Genomic DNA, 18,332 nt, shown 5'->3' on the forward strand with positions numbered 1-18,332 from the left:
ATGGTGGCTCTACCACAGAACATGCAAGGTTGAAGGTCCTGTGACAAGAGGGGACATTCTGAAGTTCCTTAAGATATCAAAATGAGATAGAAACTAATAAAGACCCAGGCATGTTGTCTCTCTGAAACAAGGTGGCGTCTGGGATGGATATCCCACCTCCCTGAGAAAAGACACTAACTTTCTTCAAACTTTAAGAATATCAAAAGAATTAGTGTGAAGTTTCACAAATACCTCCTTATCTCCACAGAGGCATGTGCTGAGCTTGGAGCATCAGGACATGGAGCCTAGCTTCCAGATAATTCTCTATCATATTGAGGGAGATGTTTTAGCTATAAAATGAGTGTATTCTGACACTGGGGTGACTTCTCTTTGATATTTATTTATTTATTTACTTATTCATTTATTTATTTTGTGGGGGGTGGTGGCGGTTCTTTTGGGTCAGTCTTGTGTAGCTTAGGCAAGTCTGGAACTTGCTATGTAGCAGAGAATCACCACGAACCCCCCAGCTTCCTGCTTCATTGCCAAAGTGCTGGGATTAGAGACATAGGCCTCTAGACCTGGTATTTTTATATTTTTTTAAACACACATACACACGTGGCACGCACACACACTCATGTATCCTCAACAATAACAGCCAGAAAACTAAAGGAATGCAATTTTCATTCTAGGCAGCAGGAAAAACAACTCATCTCTAGTTTTCAGTCAACACAGTTAGCTGATCATGAAGACAAAGCTACTCATAAAAATGCAAGAGCAATGTAGTGTCCAGAAAAGGATCTAAGGAAAAGTCACACCCCTGAACATCACTGTCTACATTTATAGACGCCAGAGTTTATTTAAGGAAGCACAGGGCTGCTAAAACACCACTGTGAGATGGGAATGCAGTGGAAAGCCCAAATGATCAACGGCTGTCAACTGCTCACAATTTGCAAGGAATAACTCTCACGCATCCATTAATCACTCTTACCTGCTTAGAGTTTAAGATTTGGCGCAACTCTTTCCTGAGATCAATAAAACGATCGTGGAAGAGGGCCATGCACCACGGCTCCGTGAAGTAGCTGGTGAGGGAAGAAGAGATTCAGTTAGCTGGCAACCCTCTCATTACCACTAATAAAGTATTTACCTGCTTTTTTGCCTTGATAAATTACAGTTCTGGCCCCATTGCAATCGTTTGCTCATAAAGAGCCTCGCGGAGCAGCCTGGCCAATCAATGCTTTAAATGGATGTTCCTGATGGAAGGCCAGGTTCCGTAATTACATTTAAAGTGGTTTAATTCAGAGCTGGGGCAGGACCCAGTGAAGAATCCTGATTTTATCAGAATTTAAAAGCCTGAAGACTTGTAAAGAACGGCGTCTCCATTATCTACCCTCATTTGAGAAAAACAGATTGCGGGATTGACTGAACTACTGCATGAACAGATTAAATTTGGGTAGAAAATAACACAAATGTTGTTCGTCATTAAGGTCTCTGGATTAATAATGAGCAGAAAACAGGCCACCTCGGCGTTGCAGCCTGGTCTCTGCACGGCTCAGCTGATGCTTACCTGAGCGGCATGCAGGGAAACTGGGCTTTTGTGTTCGGGCTACTAACTGGCCACTGAAGGCTGAGCAGATGCCTATTTTATACGGAGAACTCCACGGCCCTCTGCCATTCACAGTGATCCCCGAAAATGTGCTGCATTCGTGGAAAAGCTGATACATCCTCACGATAACCAAACATGTTTACTAAATTTTAGCCTTTGCTGTCTTGTAACGTGAAGCCACTTGGGACGGGAAATCAAACGTCCTCAGGGTCCGAGCCCAACTCCGTGGGTGTCACTCCTTTCTGGGAATGAACTTGCTGACGCTGTCATGGTTCGTGGGTGCCATGGGTAGGCACACAGGGAGGAAAGACTGCTTTCCAGCCAGAGGAGCAACAGAGGCAACAGTCCCCAGGGCTACCAGGCATCAGAAGAGGAACATAACCAGAGTCTGTGCTTGGGTCCTCTCCACACTCAGTTGTGTCCTGATTTCCTGCTTAATTGCCGCTTATAGTTCATCCAATCTTAGCTCCACCAATGCTATCTACCCTTTGACCCCAACATCCCCACCATGCTTCCAGGCACTAGGAAAACCGTAGGGACCCAAAAGACAGATGTTTCTGTCAACAAGGATCTTATATTCCCGAGATGACTAAGGGATGGATGGTATGCTAGACAAAGAAGACTTCACTGAGAAAGAATGAAGCGAAGCAAGGACAGAGTGGGCACTGTTGGAGTAGTTCTTTGTGTAGGGCAGAGGCTCATGGGCTTTCCTCCTCCACCCATGAACTTTTCACCAGGTTTATCTGTACCACAACCTCCAGTATTTGGGGAACACTGAGGGAGATGGAGTGGGAAGGATGTAAGAGGTGGAGGATGGAGAGGAGCGATGTGAAACACTTTCTCTTGGGCGCGACACAGCGGCTGTACTGTGGTCACCTGCACAAGAATTGCAAAAGATGCGCTTGAACATTCGGTCAGGATAGGGGAGGGGCCCATGAAGCCACACCCCTTCCTGAGGAACTATAGACAGTTGCCAGAGAGAGGAGTTATTTCGTTCAGTGGTATGGTAACTTGTTCACAGGCTACAGTAGATACCCCCCTACCCAGGCTCATGCAAACAATCTTAATTGTACTCAGTGTTCTCTCTCTCTCTCTCTCTCTCTCTCTCTCACACACACACACACACACACACACACACACACACACTCACGCATGACCCCTACACTTCAAAACAGCAATAGACATGAAAGTGAGAGGGAGCCACTTAGGAAAAGAGGGTTTAGTAAGAGTCGGGGAGATGGAAGAGATTGATAGGGTAAATGAGAAAAATACATTATGTACTTGGTTGGTGTTCTGGGCCTAGATTTCTGGGCCCACCACCAGCCAGTTTCTTCAAGGGAAAAATGGCTCAGAGGGTTGAGGTTTGGTCCATCTCTTCAGCTGGGAACATCTTGAACTAAAGACGTTGAACAAGAGCCTTAGTTAAGCCTTAGGTACGGTTCTGCTGGGATGGTCCCCACCTCTTGGACAGAAATGCTGCAGGAAACTGACGTTGCAAATCTCAAAACACCGCCAATTCCTAAATTAGAAGCCAGGGGATCTGTTTTGATTGGTCACCGTATTTCCTTGCGTGTTTCCATGGCTCCACTGTCAGTTCCGACTCTCTTGGTTCGGGAATCGTAACCTTATCCTTTCTCTCACCTTTCCATTCTAGAACTCTAGATCTACCCCGTTAATCCAAGTACTTTGGTGGCCATCTTCCTGGTGCATTGCCTGTCCAACTGTCCTGTGCTGCTCACTGGAGCCTCACTGCCTGCTTTAATAAGAGAGTGCTGGGGGAAATCCCACCTCCCTTAGGGAGACCTAGATGCCCTGGGCTTGTGCCCAACTCTGACATGCCCATGTCCCCCACAGTCTCCATCTACCAAGTCCAATACAGGTTCTCGGAGAAGCAGGTGGCCTTAATTCTCTGAAAATATTTTGAGGACTGCACAGTACCTGGGATGGTCCGGGAGGAGTAGGGTTCTTTAAAAAAAAAAAAAATAAATATATATATATATATATATATATATATATATATATATATATATTAAGGTTGGGACTCTCTGTGGTTTCTTCCCAGTGCCCAGCAGAAAGGGACCTTGTTATTTGAGGACCCACGTCCCATCACAGCACCTTAAATAGTTTGCACAGATTAAGGAGACCTGCAGTTTTGATTGCCCAGGTGGCAACTTGTTTGGGGAGCCTTGTTCAGAAGGTAGCAATCACTATAGCATACTGTTCTGCCAATATTCTCAGAATGCAACAGTATCAGCCTTTTTTTTTTTTTTTAATTATACAAGAGAAAAGCAAAGGTCTTGGTTTTGGATTTTATGCCCCTCTTGAGTTCTGCTAAAGTGAGACAGCAATGACCTTGAGACCAAACCAGCAAGTTAGTCCTGATCAGAGAACCGGAAGCAATTTAGGAAGAAAACAACTGGCAGAGAGGTGGCGAGTGTTCTTCAAGGTTTCCAGGCTATTTACAAATACACACGGATTATTGACCATCCCTCCACAGTCAGGGACAGTACCTGCTATTAGCAAAGGTATTTCAGAGAGCTGGGAAAAGGGATAGTTTCCTCTAAGGAAAAGAAATTGAACACAACAATCTACCAGGCACAGAGTCTTACATGTAAGATTGATCCTCAGTTCTTGGTTCCTGCTCATTCGGGAAGTGACTGGCTAAAGCCCTGGCTGGATCCCTTTGGAACAGCTAGAAGGGTAGTAGCCCATTTCCTTTACACTTCGCTCCAAAATGTGGTCCTTGAGTGCTTGCCACACACAGCCTCCAAGAAGCGTCCATAGCCTGTTCCTCCACACTTTGACACTGAGATCCTGTTTGCTTGCGGTAAGTTAGGTTTTGTTTGTTTGTTTTTCAAAACAGGGTATCTTATTAGGGTTTCTGTTGCTGTGAAGAGACACCATGACCATGCAACTCTGCTAAAGGAAAACATTTAACTGGGGTGGCTTGTTTACAGTTCAGAGGTTCAGTCCATTATCGTCACAGCAGGAAGCAAGGCCTCATGCAGGCAGGCATGGAGCTGGAGAAGTTGCTGAGAGTTCTCACATCTTGACTCACAGGCAACAGGAAATGGTCTGTCTCACTGGTGTAGCCTGAGCATACATGAGACCTCAAAGCCCACCTCCACAGTGACCCACTTCCTCCAGCAAGCCACACCCCCTCCAACGAGGGCCACAAGTCCTAATAGTGCCACTCCCTTCGGAGCCCTGGAGGTGTGCGGCTTACTGGCTTGCTCATCATGGCTTGATCAGCCAGACCACCACCCCAGGGGTGGTCCCGCCCGCAACTGGCTGGCCCTCCCTCATCAATCACGAATTAAGGAAATGCCCTGCAGGATTGCCTACAGCATGATCTTATGGAAGTATTCTCCTAACTGAGGTTCCATTCCCTCCTCTCAGATGACTGTGGCTTGTCTCAAGTTGACATAAAACTCTCCAGCACAGGCATATACCACCAAGTCAGGCACATGCCCCTAATTTTTAATTTTTTAAACTTAATACACTTTCCTTCATGTACTAATAAAACATTCTTTTCCTTCTTGCCAAGCTTTTGTACATGTACATATTGTATGTTGAGCCCACCATTTGGGAGGCAGAGGCAGAGGCAGAGGGATTGCCACGAATATGAAAGCAGCCTGGGCTACATAATGAGACATTGTCTGTGGTTGTCACAGCACAAACAAAATATCACCACAATTGTCTCAAGACAAATAGCCAGAAAAACCAAAACAAAAAGGAAGACTAGTCACAGAACAACCTGCCTATCTGAATACCTCCCTAGACACCACAAGGAGAGGGTCAAGGAGACAGACAGTGAACGGGTCTCAGATTTGTTCCCTTCCTAGGTGGATGTGGAGGAGAGTCACAAAGTCTCTGGGTCTAAACAGGACAGGCAGCCTCTGCTTCTCTGCCAGCGGTGGGCCCGCTGCTGTTCCAGGAACTTAGATTCTCTATTACACTGCCAGCCACACACTCCCACCTAAGAAAGCACTGGGAAATGTCAACTTGTGGAAGCTAGCTAACCATCCCTGGTCGATGTGGCCCAATCATTGAGATATTGATTAGCCTTATCCACTGTGCACTGGGTTATTGACAGACACACAGACACTGCCTGGGACTCTGACAACCTCTGCAGCCTTCAGCCAGGCTGAGGAAAGCAGATCCACACAGTCGCTGGGGGATGTTGCACTCGTTGGCCCCAGAGAAAAGTGCAACACATTTGTGGGCAAAGCCCCGGGCTCCAGCCACCTTCCTTCCTCGGCCGCTGGAATAACTGACGTGTCTGGTGTTAGCCACTGTGCCTGCCTAGAAATCATACTTTCAGAGAATTAGCCATTTGTTTTTCAGAGTCTTGGACACTCAGTTCAGGAAAACCTTGAGGTTCAGCCTAGAAGGTGGAACACGAGCTCTAGCCGGGGCTGTAGCTCAGTTGGAGGGAGTTCGCCCAGCATGAGTAAGCCCTGGGCTCGAATCCAGTACAGGGGGAGGGAGGAAGGAAGGAACGTGTCTAACATCCTTGCAGATCCAGTCACTGTGCAGACAGAACCAATCAAAACCGTGGGTCTCCTTGCCTGCCCCACTGCTGGGGACACAGGAAGCCACTGGGTGACACGGGCTAGCGCACCCCTGCTCAGGCACGCTGCTGGCCTTCAGTTGGTTTCTCATTTACTGAGGTCTTTTTTGTTGCAGCCACTCATCAGCTTGTGTGACACGCTACTGCCACTCAAGTGAGTCTCTGGCGTTGCCCAGCCTCAGCACTTTAACTTTAAGATGAGTGCAGCGATGGTCCTTTCCCCAAAGCCTTACCGTCCGAGTTCAGGGAGACACACAGACTATGCTCCGCCCAGGGCGGCATTCTGAATAGAACACCCTCCCCACTACTGTTCTTCAATGGCCCTATCCTACCTCTCCATCTAAGGTGCTGCCAGTCCCTTCCTGTGTGAGTCTGAAACTAAAGACACTGGTCGAATACTTGTTTGCTGCTTAATTCAAAGAAAGCCTTTCTTTGCCACCGTGGCTTTCTTCTCCGGGGCTGCTCTCCTCCCTCCAGGGACATCAGGATAAATTAATTCACCAGCAATTTTATAGAGCAGTAAATGAAAGAGGGGCGTCATGAGGAGCCTTTGTGAGGGTTCCCTGCACTGAAGCGTGAGCAGAAAGAACAAATTGTGTGTTGATTGTTAAACTGAGCCCTTTTCTTTTCTTTTTTCTTTTCTTTTCTTTCTTCTTCCTGTTCCCCGATTTCCTTCTCTTCTTCCTCTCTGGTTTTGTTATTGTTTGCTTGCTTGCTCTTGTTTTATTTGTGTTCTGAAGAGGTGGAAGTTGCACACATCCTACTTAAATGAACCTGCTTACCTGTTGAATGAGACCAGTCAATCAAAATGACTGATGATGCTATGGTGACCATGAGGGAAAGTGGGCTGGGGTTCCAGGAGCTCAGGAGTTCCACGGACTGGACTTCATCCTGAGCTGTCTGACTTCTTGTCTGACTTGCAGGGATAATGGATTTGCTGCATAAATGCATACTGCCTCCAGACCAAAGCATTTTGCTTCTTTTAGTGTTTACCCACATATGATTTCACCTGTCCGTTCATCAACAGCAAAGGGAGCTGGGTTTGGCAGGTACCACTGGTGGCATTTGCAATCGGGGATGGCTCTGGGCTTCAGTTCTAAGTACTGGCCCTCTTATTTTTATCTCTGATGTTTTTTTGCACATCTCCCATTTTGTAAGGCATTAATCTAGTCTGCACTATAGCTCAGCAGCCCATGGCTGTCCAGCTACTTATGCTATATAAGCTCAGGCCTAATGGTCTGAGGCAAGGTTGGCATTTAGTTGGGCAGGAAAAGGAATGCTCTTAGGGCTCTGGCCTCCCTTCCTGTCCTTCCCTGCTTACTTTGCTCCTCTTCATAGAAAGCCCAGCAGCTTTCCTTTAATTAGGCCACCGGGAGCCTGGCTAGCATCAGGCCTAGCAGCCACTCAGCCCTGCTCCCAACCTCACCCATTTCCTATCCATTTGCTGTAAGGGAAGGAAAAAAGTGTCTACGTGTACAGAGAATTCCCCGGAAAACTCACAGGACAAGAGGACCAGAAGAAATTGCCTTTTGAGAGACCAAGGCCACAGGGGCCAGTAAACCCTAGAAAGAGGTTTTGTTGCCTCTTTTCCCCTTTGGTTAAATTATCTGCTCTCTGAATTTTTTAAGAGTGCTTAGTAGAGATGAAATACCGCCAGCCAGTGAAGACAGAATACACTTAGGAAATGTCTAAAAGAGTTAAATAGTGAAGGCATAGTGGACAGAATTCCCTTCCACGATGGGCTTTTGAAAATAATGTGCTCCTGGCTTTCATGAGAGTCCTGTAGCTACAAGAACAAACTAGAAGTTGTTCTCCCCTTCTTTGACTCTCAGGATTTAGGGTTTGCAGGATCTACTTTGGAGTATACCTGTCTTTGCTTTTCTCTTTCACTTGTTTGCAGCGCTGAGGATCAAACCTTGCACATGCGAGGCAAGGACTGAACTCGACCCCTTGCTTGCAAGGGTGAAAGTCTAAAGAGCGCATTCCTGCTTCTCTTCCCTGCCCCCCAGTGTGGGTGATGCATTGATGGAGGAGTTAATTTTATTGGTTAAATAAAGAAACTGCCTTAGCCCTTTTAATAGGACAGAAAATTAGGTAGACGGAGTAGACAGACAGAACAGAATGCTGGGAGAAAGAAGCTGAGTCAGAGGGTCGCCATGATTCTCCCACTCCAGACAGACGCAGGTTAAGATCTTTCCTGGTAAGCCAGCTCATGGTGCTACACAGAATATTAGAAATGGGTTACATCAATATGTAAGAGCTAGCCAATAAGAGGCTATAAAACTAATGGGCCAGGCAGTGTTTAAAAGAATACAGTCTCCGTGTAATTATTTCGGGTATAAAGCTAGCTGGGTGGCGGGATGCAGTCCCACCGCCGCTCCTATTACAACAGAGTGGCGCTCAATGTGATTAACTAATGCCACATAAAACCTGAGAGGGCTTAAAAAGGAGAGAGAATTTAAGACAGCTTTTTGCTGTTTGTGGGTTGTGTGCCGCAAAGAAATTTTCCTGACTCAGCAGCAGGAAAAAACTGGCTGTTTTAAAATGCCGGCTTTCTGGGCTGTGCCGCCATTGCGATCTCTGTCTGGCACCTGCAGGAGAAAGAGCTTTTGAATGGATCATTTGGAGTAAAGTGCTACAGCTTGCTTGATGGCAATGTGGACTGCTGTGTGCCTGGAACTGTGAGTGGCTCAGGGACACCAAATGGCTCAGAGGCAGGAGAGGCTCAGCTCCGCCATGCTGAACAGTGCTGGTCTCAGACAGGAACTACCATAATTACCATAATAATAGCACAGTTAAGGTTTAGACTGGGCAGGACACAGGCAGTACCGTATTACCCCTATATGGTGCAACTTTAAGTCTTTAAGAAGTGCTTAACATTTTAAGAAATGCTCCTGGATAGTAATTATTTTGGGTAAAGCTAGCCGTGCAGGCGGCCGGGCGCCAGGAACGCAGCCCCGCTGCTCCTACTACAATAATGCGTTATAACCTGTAGAGGAGTAAAAGCCCCAAAGCCCACACTGAAATGCATGAATGAATAAACACAGACACAGAGAAGGGGGGATATTTCTTCCTCGTGGCCGAATGCAGAATAATGAAGATAGGATAAATAATGGAATTAGAAAAAAGCCACTATTTGGCGAGCGGCACTGTGATACTTGAATCGGGTTGGAAGTGTCAATCGATACTCTAACATGGGTAGAAAAAGAAGTAACAATGAAAAATACGATATTTTCACAGCTTCAAGGCACCACTGATTTATCATCAAGGTAAGGGAGCGCATTTCCAGGGAAGCGGCCCCAGCCCTGCTCTGCTGTGACTCCAGCAAGAGGAGGTACGAAAGGGCCTCTTAGCATCCTAGGACTCCTGAAACAATGACCGAGGGTACAGGCCTTCCGTGGCTCTTTCCAAAGCACACAACCTAAAAAGAATAGGGACAGAAAGGACAAACCAGAGTGGCGAGGTCCTACAGAACTTAGTTTGTTCTCCGCCCCCACCCCCAGGGTCTTATGACGCAACCCTGGCTGTCCTGGAATTCACTATCAAGGTCAGGCTAGCCTCCGACTTCTGATGTGCCTGCCTTTGCCTTCTGAGCATACCACCACGGCCAGGTGGATTCATAGCTTTCAAAAGACACAGTCACAAAAAGAAAAGGCTATGGGGCTGTCCCCAGTTGGAGAAGTTGAGAATAGAAGGCATTTAAAGAGCTCCCGAATGGTATCCTGGGGAAGAAGAAGGGCATGAGGACCACAGTGACTGAAGATTCAAACTCGTCCTGAAATAATGTCAGTTTTAAATTCTGGCAGTTGGGCGGCTTAGTGATTTACGACACTTGCCACAGAGACTGACGATCTGAGTTGGATTTACAGAATCCTCATGGTGGAAGGAGACGCCCACGAGTTGTCCTCTGGCCTTCACACATGTGCTGTGACGATGTACACCCAAATACACATACAACATACAGTAAATGAATAATCCCAATACAAAATTGAAGACATTTCTGACAATCATGTGGGAGTAGTGCAAGAATGCTGCTATTTTTAGGAGACAGATGAGTATTTAGAAGCAAAGAGGTATCACATAAGCGACTCATTCAAGCCTTATAGTTGTATCTTTCCATGGAGAAGGTGAGTGTGTGTGCGTATGTGTGTGTGTGTGTGTGTGTAAAGGGGTGTGTGGGAGAGAAAATGATGAAGCAAGCAAGCGTGATGTTTATATCTAGAGAATCTAAGCGAAGGCCTAAGTTATTCTTCATTCTATTTCCATCATGTTACTAGGGAGCAAAAGGCCAATGAAGGTAGTCCCTGGGTATTTTGTTTCTTCATCGGGTTACACTTAGTGAAGAGGTGACCACAGATCTTTCAAGCCTGTGTTCTCTGGGCTTCTGTGTCCAGGCCAGGTTTCTGAGAGTACCCCTGTGAGGGCTTACACTGTGTGCACAGGGACTGGCAAATCTGTGGGAATGGCTAGGATGCAGCTGGTCAGCCACTGGAGGGACACTCCTCACTCCCAGCGGCAGGGCATTCTCCGTTTTCATGAAATCCAGAGCTCTTTCTTTAGAACTTGAAGAGATGTAAGATCACACCGGAGAACTCTTGTCTTTTCAGTAAAAGGCTGGGGTCCAGAATAAAAGTTACCTAGACCCATACAGTCCGGCCTGAGGGCCACAAGCCACCTGCAGCCCCCAGGCCTCTGTAATGTGTGCACTCTACAGAATGTATTACAGAAGCAGAATGCACTCCCTTCATATGAGAGACCCATGCAGAGGAAAGAAATAGAATCATATCTAATTAATATTTGTTTTTAGTTAAGTAATAAGAGGACAATTGTTTTGGCTAGAATTGGATTAAATAAAATTATTTTATTCATTTCCTCTGCCCTTCTAGCCTCCATTCCCCTCCCTGCTTTCCTGCAGTCCTGGCAGCGGAGCCCCGTGCCTCATTCCAGAGAGTCAAGGCTTACTCCTGAGCCACACCCCAGCCCTCCTTTGCTTCTTTAAACATTTTTTAAAAAGCTAGTTTTCTGAGTCTTGCATCATTTCTTCTGCATAGCATTGATACGGATTAAAAGGGTAAAAATGTCAGTATTTGTTGAATCCCCATTGAGAGAAGCATTTCAAGTACAGGGACGGACATGCTGTGGTCCATACGGAGCAGCTAGCCACAAGGAGCGTGATGATGTAAGAGATCGTCATAGCATTGTGCGCCTTGAGCGTGGCTGCAGTGTCCTGGATGCGCTACAGGGAGTTGATGACAGGGGCATTTAGCAGGCCATATCGAAGCGTGGGAGGAGTGGTTGTCCACCAAGGGTATTCCAGTCAGGAGGAATGGCATGGGGATACCCACAGTGGTGTGAGGGATGCTGGGAAGGAGACATGATCTGAAGGCTTTAGTGCCCAGCCAGATGCGAGGTGAGAGGCAGTGAGTCTGGATAGAATCTAGGAGTCCACCTGTGGGTTATGGAAAGGTTTAACAAGTGCGCTGTGGGTCGTTTGGGTATATTCTAGGGCAGATGCTTGGGAGGCAGTGTGGTTTTGCAGACTATTTGTTTACACTGTGTGAAGCTGTCACTGTGATTGGCTTAATAAAGAGCCGAATGGCCAATAGCTAGGCAGGAGAGAGTGGGCAGGACTTGTGGGCAGAGAGAGGGGAATAGAGATAAATGTAGCCATGCAGGAGACACAAAGGCAGACTCTCAAGAAGTAGGGCATACATACAGTACAGGAAAGGTAACTGAGCCACGTGGCAGAATGTAGATTAATAAAAACAGATTAATTTAAGTTATAAGAGCTAGTTGAGAACAAGTCTAAGCTAAAGGCCAAGCTTTCATAATTAATAATAAGTCTCCGTGGCATTTTTTGTAGACTGGCAGTCCAAGGAAAGTCCAACTACATTTGGTGCCCGACGTGCAGGATGTAAGTCAACATAGGGCCTGAGAAAATCGGGAAAAAATTCTGAACACGGAGTCAGACATGGCTTCCCGGCAACCTTGGTCTCTCAAGCAGGTCCAGTGCTTACTGTGTACAGAGGTGTGGCTCCTTTAATACAGCCAAGCACTGGAACAGTGCACACACTACTGGGGTGAGAGACTAGATATCACAGATACAACAGCTTCCCAGAACGGGGAAGGATCAAGGCAGGTGGAGCAGCCAGCCGCCAGTGCTCTGTGCTAAGCAAGCTGTGCGGTGGAGGGCCTACCTGCCACCTAACAGTCTGAGGGATCATGTGATCATAACACACTGCAGGCACTTAGTAAAGCCAGGTCCAGACCGAAAAACCTCTGAACAGGTTACAGCGTGCTTGAAAATGTGCTTAGATATTGAAGGGGAATAAAGGAAATAGGTATAGACATTCACAGAAAAAAAAATAATAAAGCAAACTCTTTAGAGAAAGAGTAAAGTAACATAAACATAAGACATGCAAGGATGGAAAGCACGCAGGGTGACTGGATCCTGTATGCTGCTTTGTTTAATTTTTAAAATGCTGATGAGCAAAGGGAAAACGCTGATGAGAGACACTGAACTGTAGAAAATACTGCTAAATTAAACCAGTCTATATATTTTAACGATAACTTTAGAGTGGAAGTCAGGAAATGTGTTGTGTTGAGGAAGAGGTTATACCTTTGTTTCTACGGGAAACAAAAAGTTATAGATTCCTTCAAAATTAGTAAAGACCAGATTTGACCAGAGGAGACCTCCTGCGCATTTTGGCTACAGACATTAAAGAAGAAACCAAGAAAGACCACAAGACAGGTGACATATATGCTGAACCCCCTACTATGGGGACAGTTCTGAGACTGGATGACACATGATAAATCTTATGACTTGCTATTGCATGGCATCCTTTCATATAACATGGATAGGGATTTGGTTATACAACCCAAACAAACATAAAGTTAACAGATGCCTTTTACCTGCTCAAACATAAAACAAAAAATCATCTTTAACTAACTTGTGCACACCACACGTTCCATACTTGTGTTAATGTACATATGCATGTTACCTTCAAAAGTTTGTGTGTTTTCAAAAAAAAAAAAAAAGAACCAGACACTAATGAAGATAAATATGCTAGGTGATCTAGTCTCTCAGAATGACTCTGTTGCAACTTCCTCAAAAATCTACATCAAGAGCAAATCCAAAGCTGCTGCCTAGGATGGGCTAGCCTCAGAACAGTCAGGACCTCAAATAAGATCCACACTTTCCCATCACAAAGAAACTGGACAACAGTTGAGCACCCCATTTTGTTTTATTTGTTTGGAGACACGGTCTTTCTATGTACCCTGGCTGTCCCGGAACTCTTCGTAGACCAGGCTGGCATCAAACTCACAGAGATCTGCCTACCTCTGCTTCTTGAGCACTGGGCACCTTAATTCTGTGATGGGAATGCCCTTGATAGGGGCCACTGGCTTATTACTTGGGTTTTATACATTTGAATTCCATACTTGCTTTTGGGAACACACTGTGTTTAAAGTAGGATGTTGCCCGTGTTTCTTATGGTGCCTGATGCATTTAGGGTCGTTTGCTAGCCCATCCTTAGAAAGACAGCACAGATGAATACGTGTGGCCTCCTCTCACATGCTTAGGGATTGGAGAGCCTTCATTATGCCAAACACCTCCAGTCTTTGGTCCCAGAGCTCTGAAGGAAAATTGAGCTCATCTGGAGAGCAGACAGGCTCGAACAGGAAGCCTTTCCCCGCTGAGGCTTGCCTGTGTGAGAAGCTGAATGGCAGAGTAGCAGAGGGGTATCTGGGTGAGACTCCAGGGAGGGGCACTTGGTCCGAGGATGGTGGTCACGGAGTGACAGCTGCATAATCACATCATTAAGGGCCATCTGATATTATTGGAAACAAAGTCATTATTCTGATACTTTAACGGTCTCAAGCCTGAAAACCACTCACTGTCTAATTCAATAAATAAGCTACTTAAGTATAGACAGTCACAAGGAAGAACAGATTTTGTGTCATATTAGCAAATTTGATTTTCATTAATGCGAGATGAATGTCTTCTATGAAACACTTTCATATCATATTAATGACATGATAGCAAACAGCATTCACGGGTTGCTAGGCAACACAAGGACCCTCTAATGATCTCCTCTGTACTTGAGAGGCCACAGAGGGAAGATGCCTGAGCTCTCTGGACACTTCCTATTTCTTGGTAACCATTTGTCCTGGAAGACCACACGGGGGCTGGGAGGGATGGGAATTAATCCCACCATTCACAATGGCAAAGTTGTACCTGTGCATTGCTGGCCTCCCTTTCATTGACTCACAGGTACAAGAGCAAGGATGGAGAAAGGGGCTGCACTGAAGGGGTCAAGGGTTCGAGCTGCATGCCTTTCCTTCTGCTTAGGTGGCCAGCAAGCCGTTGTGGCTCTGGGAGAGTAAAGGGGGTGGGCTCCTTGAGGGTTGGTTATTGCTGAGCCTTGGTTTGCTGGGTCTGTTTCATCCTTGTGTCCCTTGGGGCCAAGCTCTTCAGCAGCTGCATGGTGACTTCATGATTCCACAAAGCAGGGGTAGCCATTTGATGGAAGTATTCTAATCATATATCAATATGCTATAACAGCACTAGAGCTTAGTGACCCAGGGCAACAACCACTGACTAGGCTCATAATGTCTTGGTTCTGTCCCATGGTGATGGGGCTTCAGACAGAAATAAGAATGTATAGACACACATATTCGTGGAAATATACACATCTATGTGAGCTATCTTTAAAAATAAAAATATTAAAAATAACTTCTTTTTTGTTTTTGTTTTTCTGAGACAAGGTCTTGCCATATAGCCTTGGCTGGTCTGGAATATTCTATGTAGACCAGGCTGGCCTCTCACAATAGATCTGCCTGACTGTGCCCCAAGTGCTGGGATTAAAGAGTGTGCCACCAAGCCCAGTGATAATAACTTATAAACTTTCTTGTGCTGAAGCTTCAATAACCTTATAAATGACATACAGTTTTCACATATTATTTGAATTAATATCCAATATGCTCACTGGGTGGTGGTGGCACATGCCTTTAATCCCAGATCTTGGGAGGCAGAGGCAGGCAGAGGCAGGCAGATCTCCATGAGTTCAAAGCCAGCCTGTTCTACAAAGTGAGTTACAGGACAGCCATGGTGGTTACACAAAGAAGCCCTGCCTTGAGAAACTAAAAATAAATAAAAATATTCAATATGCCTTTATTTTAAAAGCATATTTTAGGAGCTGGAGAGTTGGCTCACTGGTTAAGAACACTTGTTGCTCTCGCAGAGGACCCTGGTTCAATTCCCAGGACCCACATGGTGGCTCCCAAACATCTGTAACTCCAGTCCCAGGAGCTCTGATGTCCTCTTCTGATCACCACAGGTACCAGGCATGCATGTGGTGCATATGCTTACATGCAAGTGAAACCCTCGTGCGCACAAAGTAGTAAATCTAAAAAATTTAAAAAATTGATCTGTAGGTTTCCCTCTCCATCTCTGCTTATTTCTTGCATTCTTTTTGTTGTTATTGAAGTAATTGGTCTGTCTAACTGTAGCTTCTACACTCTGAATTGGTGTTCCAATTCTGTCACACTCGCTAACATGCTCTGCCATCTTGTATCCTGTCACTTGGTATGGGCTAATCTTGCTCAGATTTTGGTCCATTTAGCTTGTTTGTTGCAAGGTGCTGTGTTTTCTACTACTAAGTGAGCTCTGGCCTTCTCTTCTTCCACGTCAGAAGCCATGGGTGCTCAACACTGGCACCCACAGATTCCTTAGGTATTGCGAAATCCAGACCGTGATGATACTGATGATCAACTTGACGGGATCTAGAGTCACCTAGGAGACAAGCCCTGGGATGTCAGTGAAGGAAATTCTAGACTGAACTAATGGGGGTGGGAAGACCCATTCTAAAAATGAGTGGCGCCATCCCATGAGAAGGGAGCTGAGCCCCAACATACATCTCTCTCTGCTTCTTGACTGCAGATGCCATGCCTCTGCTGCCATGATGGGCTGGACCCTCAAACTGTGAGCCAAAATAAGCCCTTTCCTTCCTTAAGTTGCTCTTCTCAAACGTTCTGTCATATTGGCGGAGGGAGAAACATCTAATCGTTCCTTCTCCGCATACGGGAGATGATGTACTTACTCATTTGTTTGGTTGTCCCTGGATGGATGTTCACTGAATTTTTGTTTGGGATAATTTCCTCTATTATCTATAGTATTTCCACCATCTCCTAAGTTCTCAGGCCCCTTTGATTCTGGTTCCTTCCAAAGTGGCCAGCTTTACTTACTGGGATCTTCTATGTGCCTCCTAAGGCTCCTTCTGTGAGGTTTCACCACGGAGTCTTTGGGGTGCGGTCGTTTACTGCATGGGACCCTGGTTGCCTTTGCAATCTGGAAATTAATGATTTATGGTTCTGGAATTTTCTTTATCATGCTTTTAGCGGACACCTTCAGTATATTTTCTTCATTTTCTTCCTAGAATTCCTATAAGTCAGGTAGAATGTCTTGTGCTTTCTGTCATGACATTCTCTTTCCCTTCTTTTCCTGGCTGCTGCCACTCTGGGACAGGTCTGATTCTTCTGCTTCCACCTCCCAAGTGCTGGAATCACAGCTGTGCAGGTCACCATGCCCAGGTGTGTGCAGTGCTGGGGACTCAACCCAGGAATTCGTGCACACTAGGAAAGCACTCTGCCAGCTGAGCCACATCACCAGGATCCCAAGGTGCCTTTCAATGTGATCCTAAAGAAGTCTTCACCAAGTTTTTAATCTAAACTTAACTCTTCACTATGAGGCAGAACTTTATTAGAAAATTCCCCATGGTTAGCCTGTGTCTTTTATATCCAAAGGTGTAAGGATCTCTGATAAAATTAAAAACTCAGGTTAGTGATTTTTCATCCTTATCATCATAATGGGTTTCTTTCTCTTCCCACAAAGCAGAGCCATGGGCAAGAATCACATGCTAATTTTTTTTTTTTTTGCAATTTCAGGGTGTCTAGAGTAAAAGTAAAGGGAAATGAGACGGAAAATGGAGAAAGTCAGGATTACACTTTATGTGCTCGCCACTGTGCCACACAGTAGGGTGTCTCTAGACAAAGACACATGGAGAAACTGAGTCTCAGGACAGTCTAAGAAGGACAGAGGAAGGGAACATATCTTCTGCTCCTTCCTAACCATAGAGAAAAGGCTCCAGCATTTCCACGGTGTGTCAGGGGCCTCTTCGGCAGCTGTTTGGAATCCACATTCTATGTGACATGGATTTCATCCTGTCCAGAAGGGGTGGGTTCCAAGCAGTCAGCCTGTGCTGGGGTGGAGTGGGGGTGAAGATGCATTCTGCCATTGATGATATGCAGGGAGAGGTTTCTGTCTGCTCTGCTGCCCCCTACTCTTCAAGCACCCTGGTCCCTGGCCTCATTAGTGAGACATGACCATTCTGACAGTCTAAGTGGGCAGGGACATCACAGGCACCCTGACTGACCTGAATTCTTCCTCAGGAGGCTTTTCAGAGTGGCTGTAGAAAGGAGCGGTTCCCTGTCTCCTGATTCATGGGGTCAGTTCCAGAGGAGGAAGGTAGCATGGAGACAGAAAGTGCCATGCTGTCTCAGATAAAGACCTGCTCCAGGATGCCCTGGCTTCGCTGCTCCTCGTGCTCATCCTGGGTTTGGTTCGGAGCGGTGCTGAAATCTCCTCTCTGGGGTGTTTGCTCACTGGAGCTGGGCTTCTGTCAGTCAGAGAGTCTGGACTAATACTGCGTATGACCAGGAAGATTATGGACAAATATCTTGAAATGCATAACTATTAAAAACCAAAGCAACCCTGAAATTAAAAAGGCTTCCCTCCTTTAGATTGCTCCCTCCATAGAATGCTGAGTTGTTACAATACAGGCCTAGGCGAACACTTCAGTCTAGCACATAATTGGAAAAAAATCACATTAGTTCAGATATTAAATCCCTGCCAGGGCCCCAGCATCCCTGGATGCCCCTGTGGAAGATCCACTTGCAGATCTGTCTGGAAAGCAAAGACCAACTAGAGGATGTCCTTCAGGGTTGCCCTGGAGATGGACCGGTTCAGGGACTTACATCATAGTTTAGGGAGCCCTGGAGATGAACGAGGTCAGGGGCCTGCATCCTAGAGGATGTCCTTCAGGGTTGCCCTGGAGATGGACGGGGTCAGGGGCCTGCATCCTAGAGGATGTCCTTCAGGGAGCCCTGGAGATGGACCAG

General features: G+C 46.1%; 1 protein-coding gene across 1 annotated transcript in view; it reads right to left on the reverse strand.

Annotated features, from left to right (window-relative positions):
• Positions 1 to 18,332, reverse strand: part of Cfap61 (cilia and flagella associated protein 61) — a 250,959-nt gene that overhangs the window by 12,179 nt on the left and 220,448 nt on the right. The window contains exon 25 of the mRNA XM_057780855.1: positions 968 to 1,058. Within this exon, the coding sequence (XP_057636838.1) occupies positions 968 to 1,058 (91 nt within the window). The remainder of the gene's footprint in view (positions 1 to 967; positions 1,059 to 18,332) is intronic.

The sequence above is a fragment of the Chionomys nivalis genome, chromosome 9 (assembly GCF_950005125.1).
Source record: "Chionomys nivalis chromosome 9, mChiNiv1.1, whole genome shotgun sequence".
In the NCBI taxonomy this organism is placed as follows: domain Eukaryota; kingdom Metazoa; phylum Chordata; class Mammalia; order Rodentia; family Cricetidae; genus Chionomys; species Chionomys nivalis.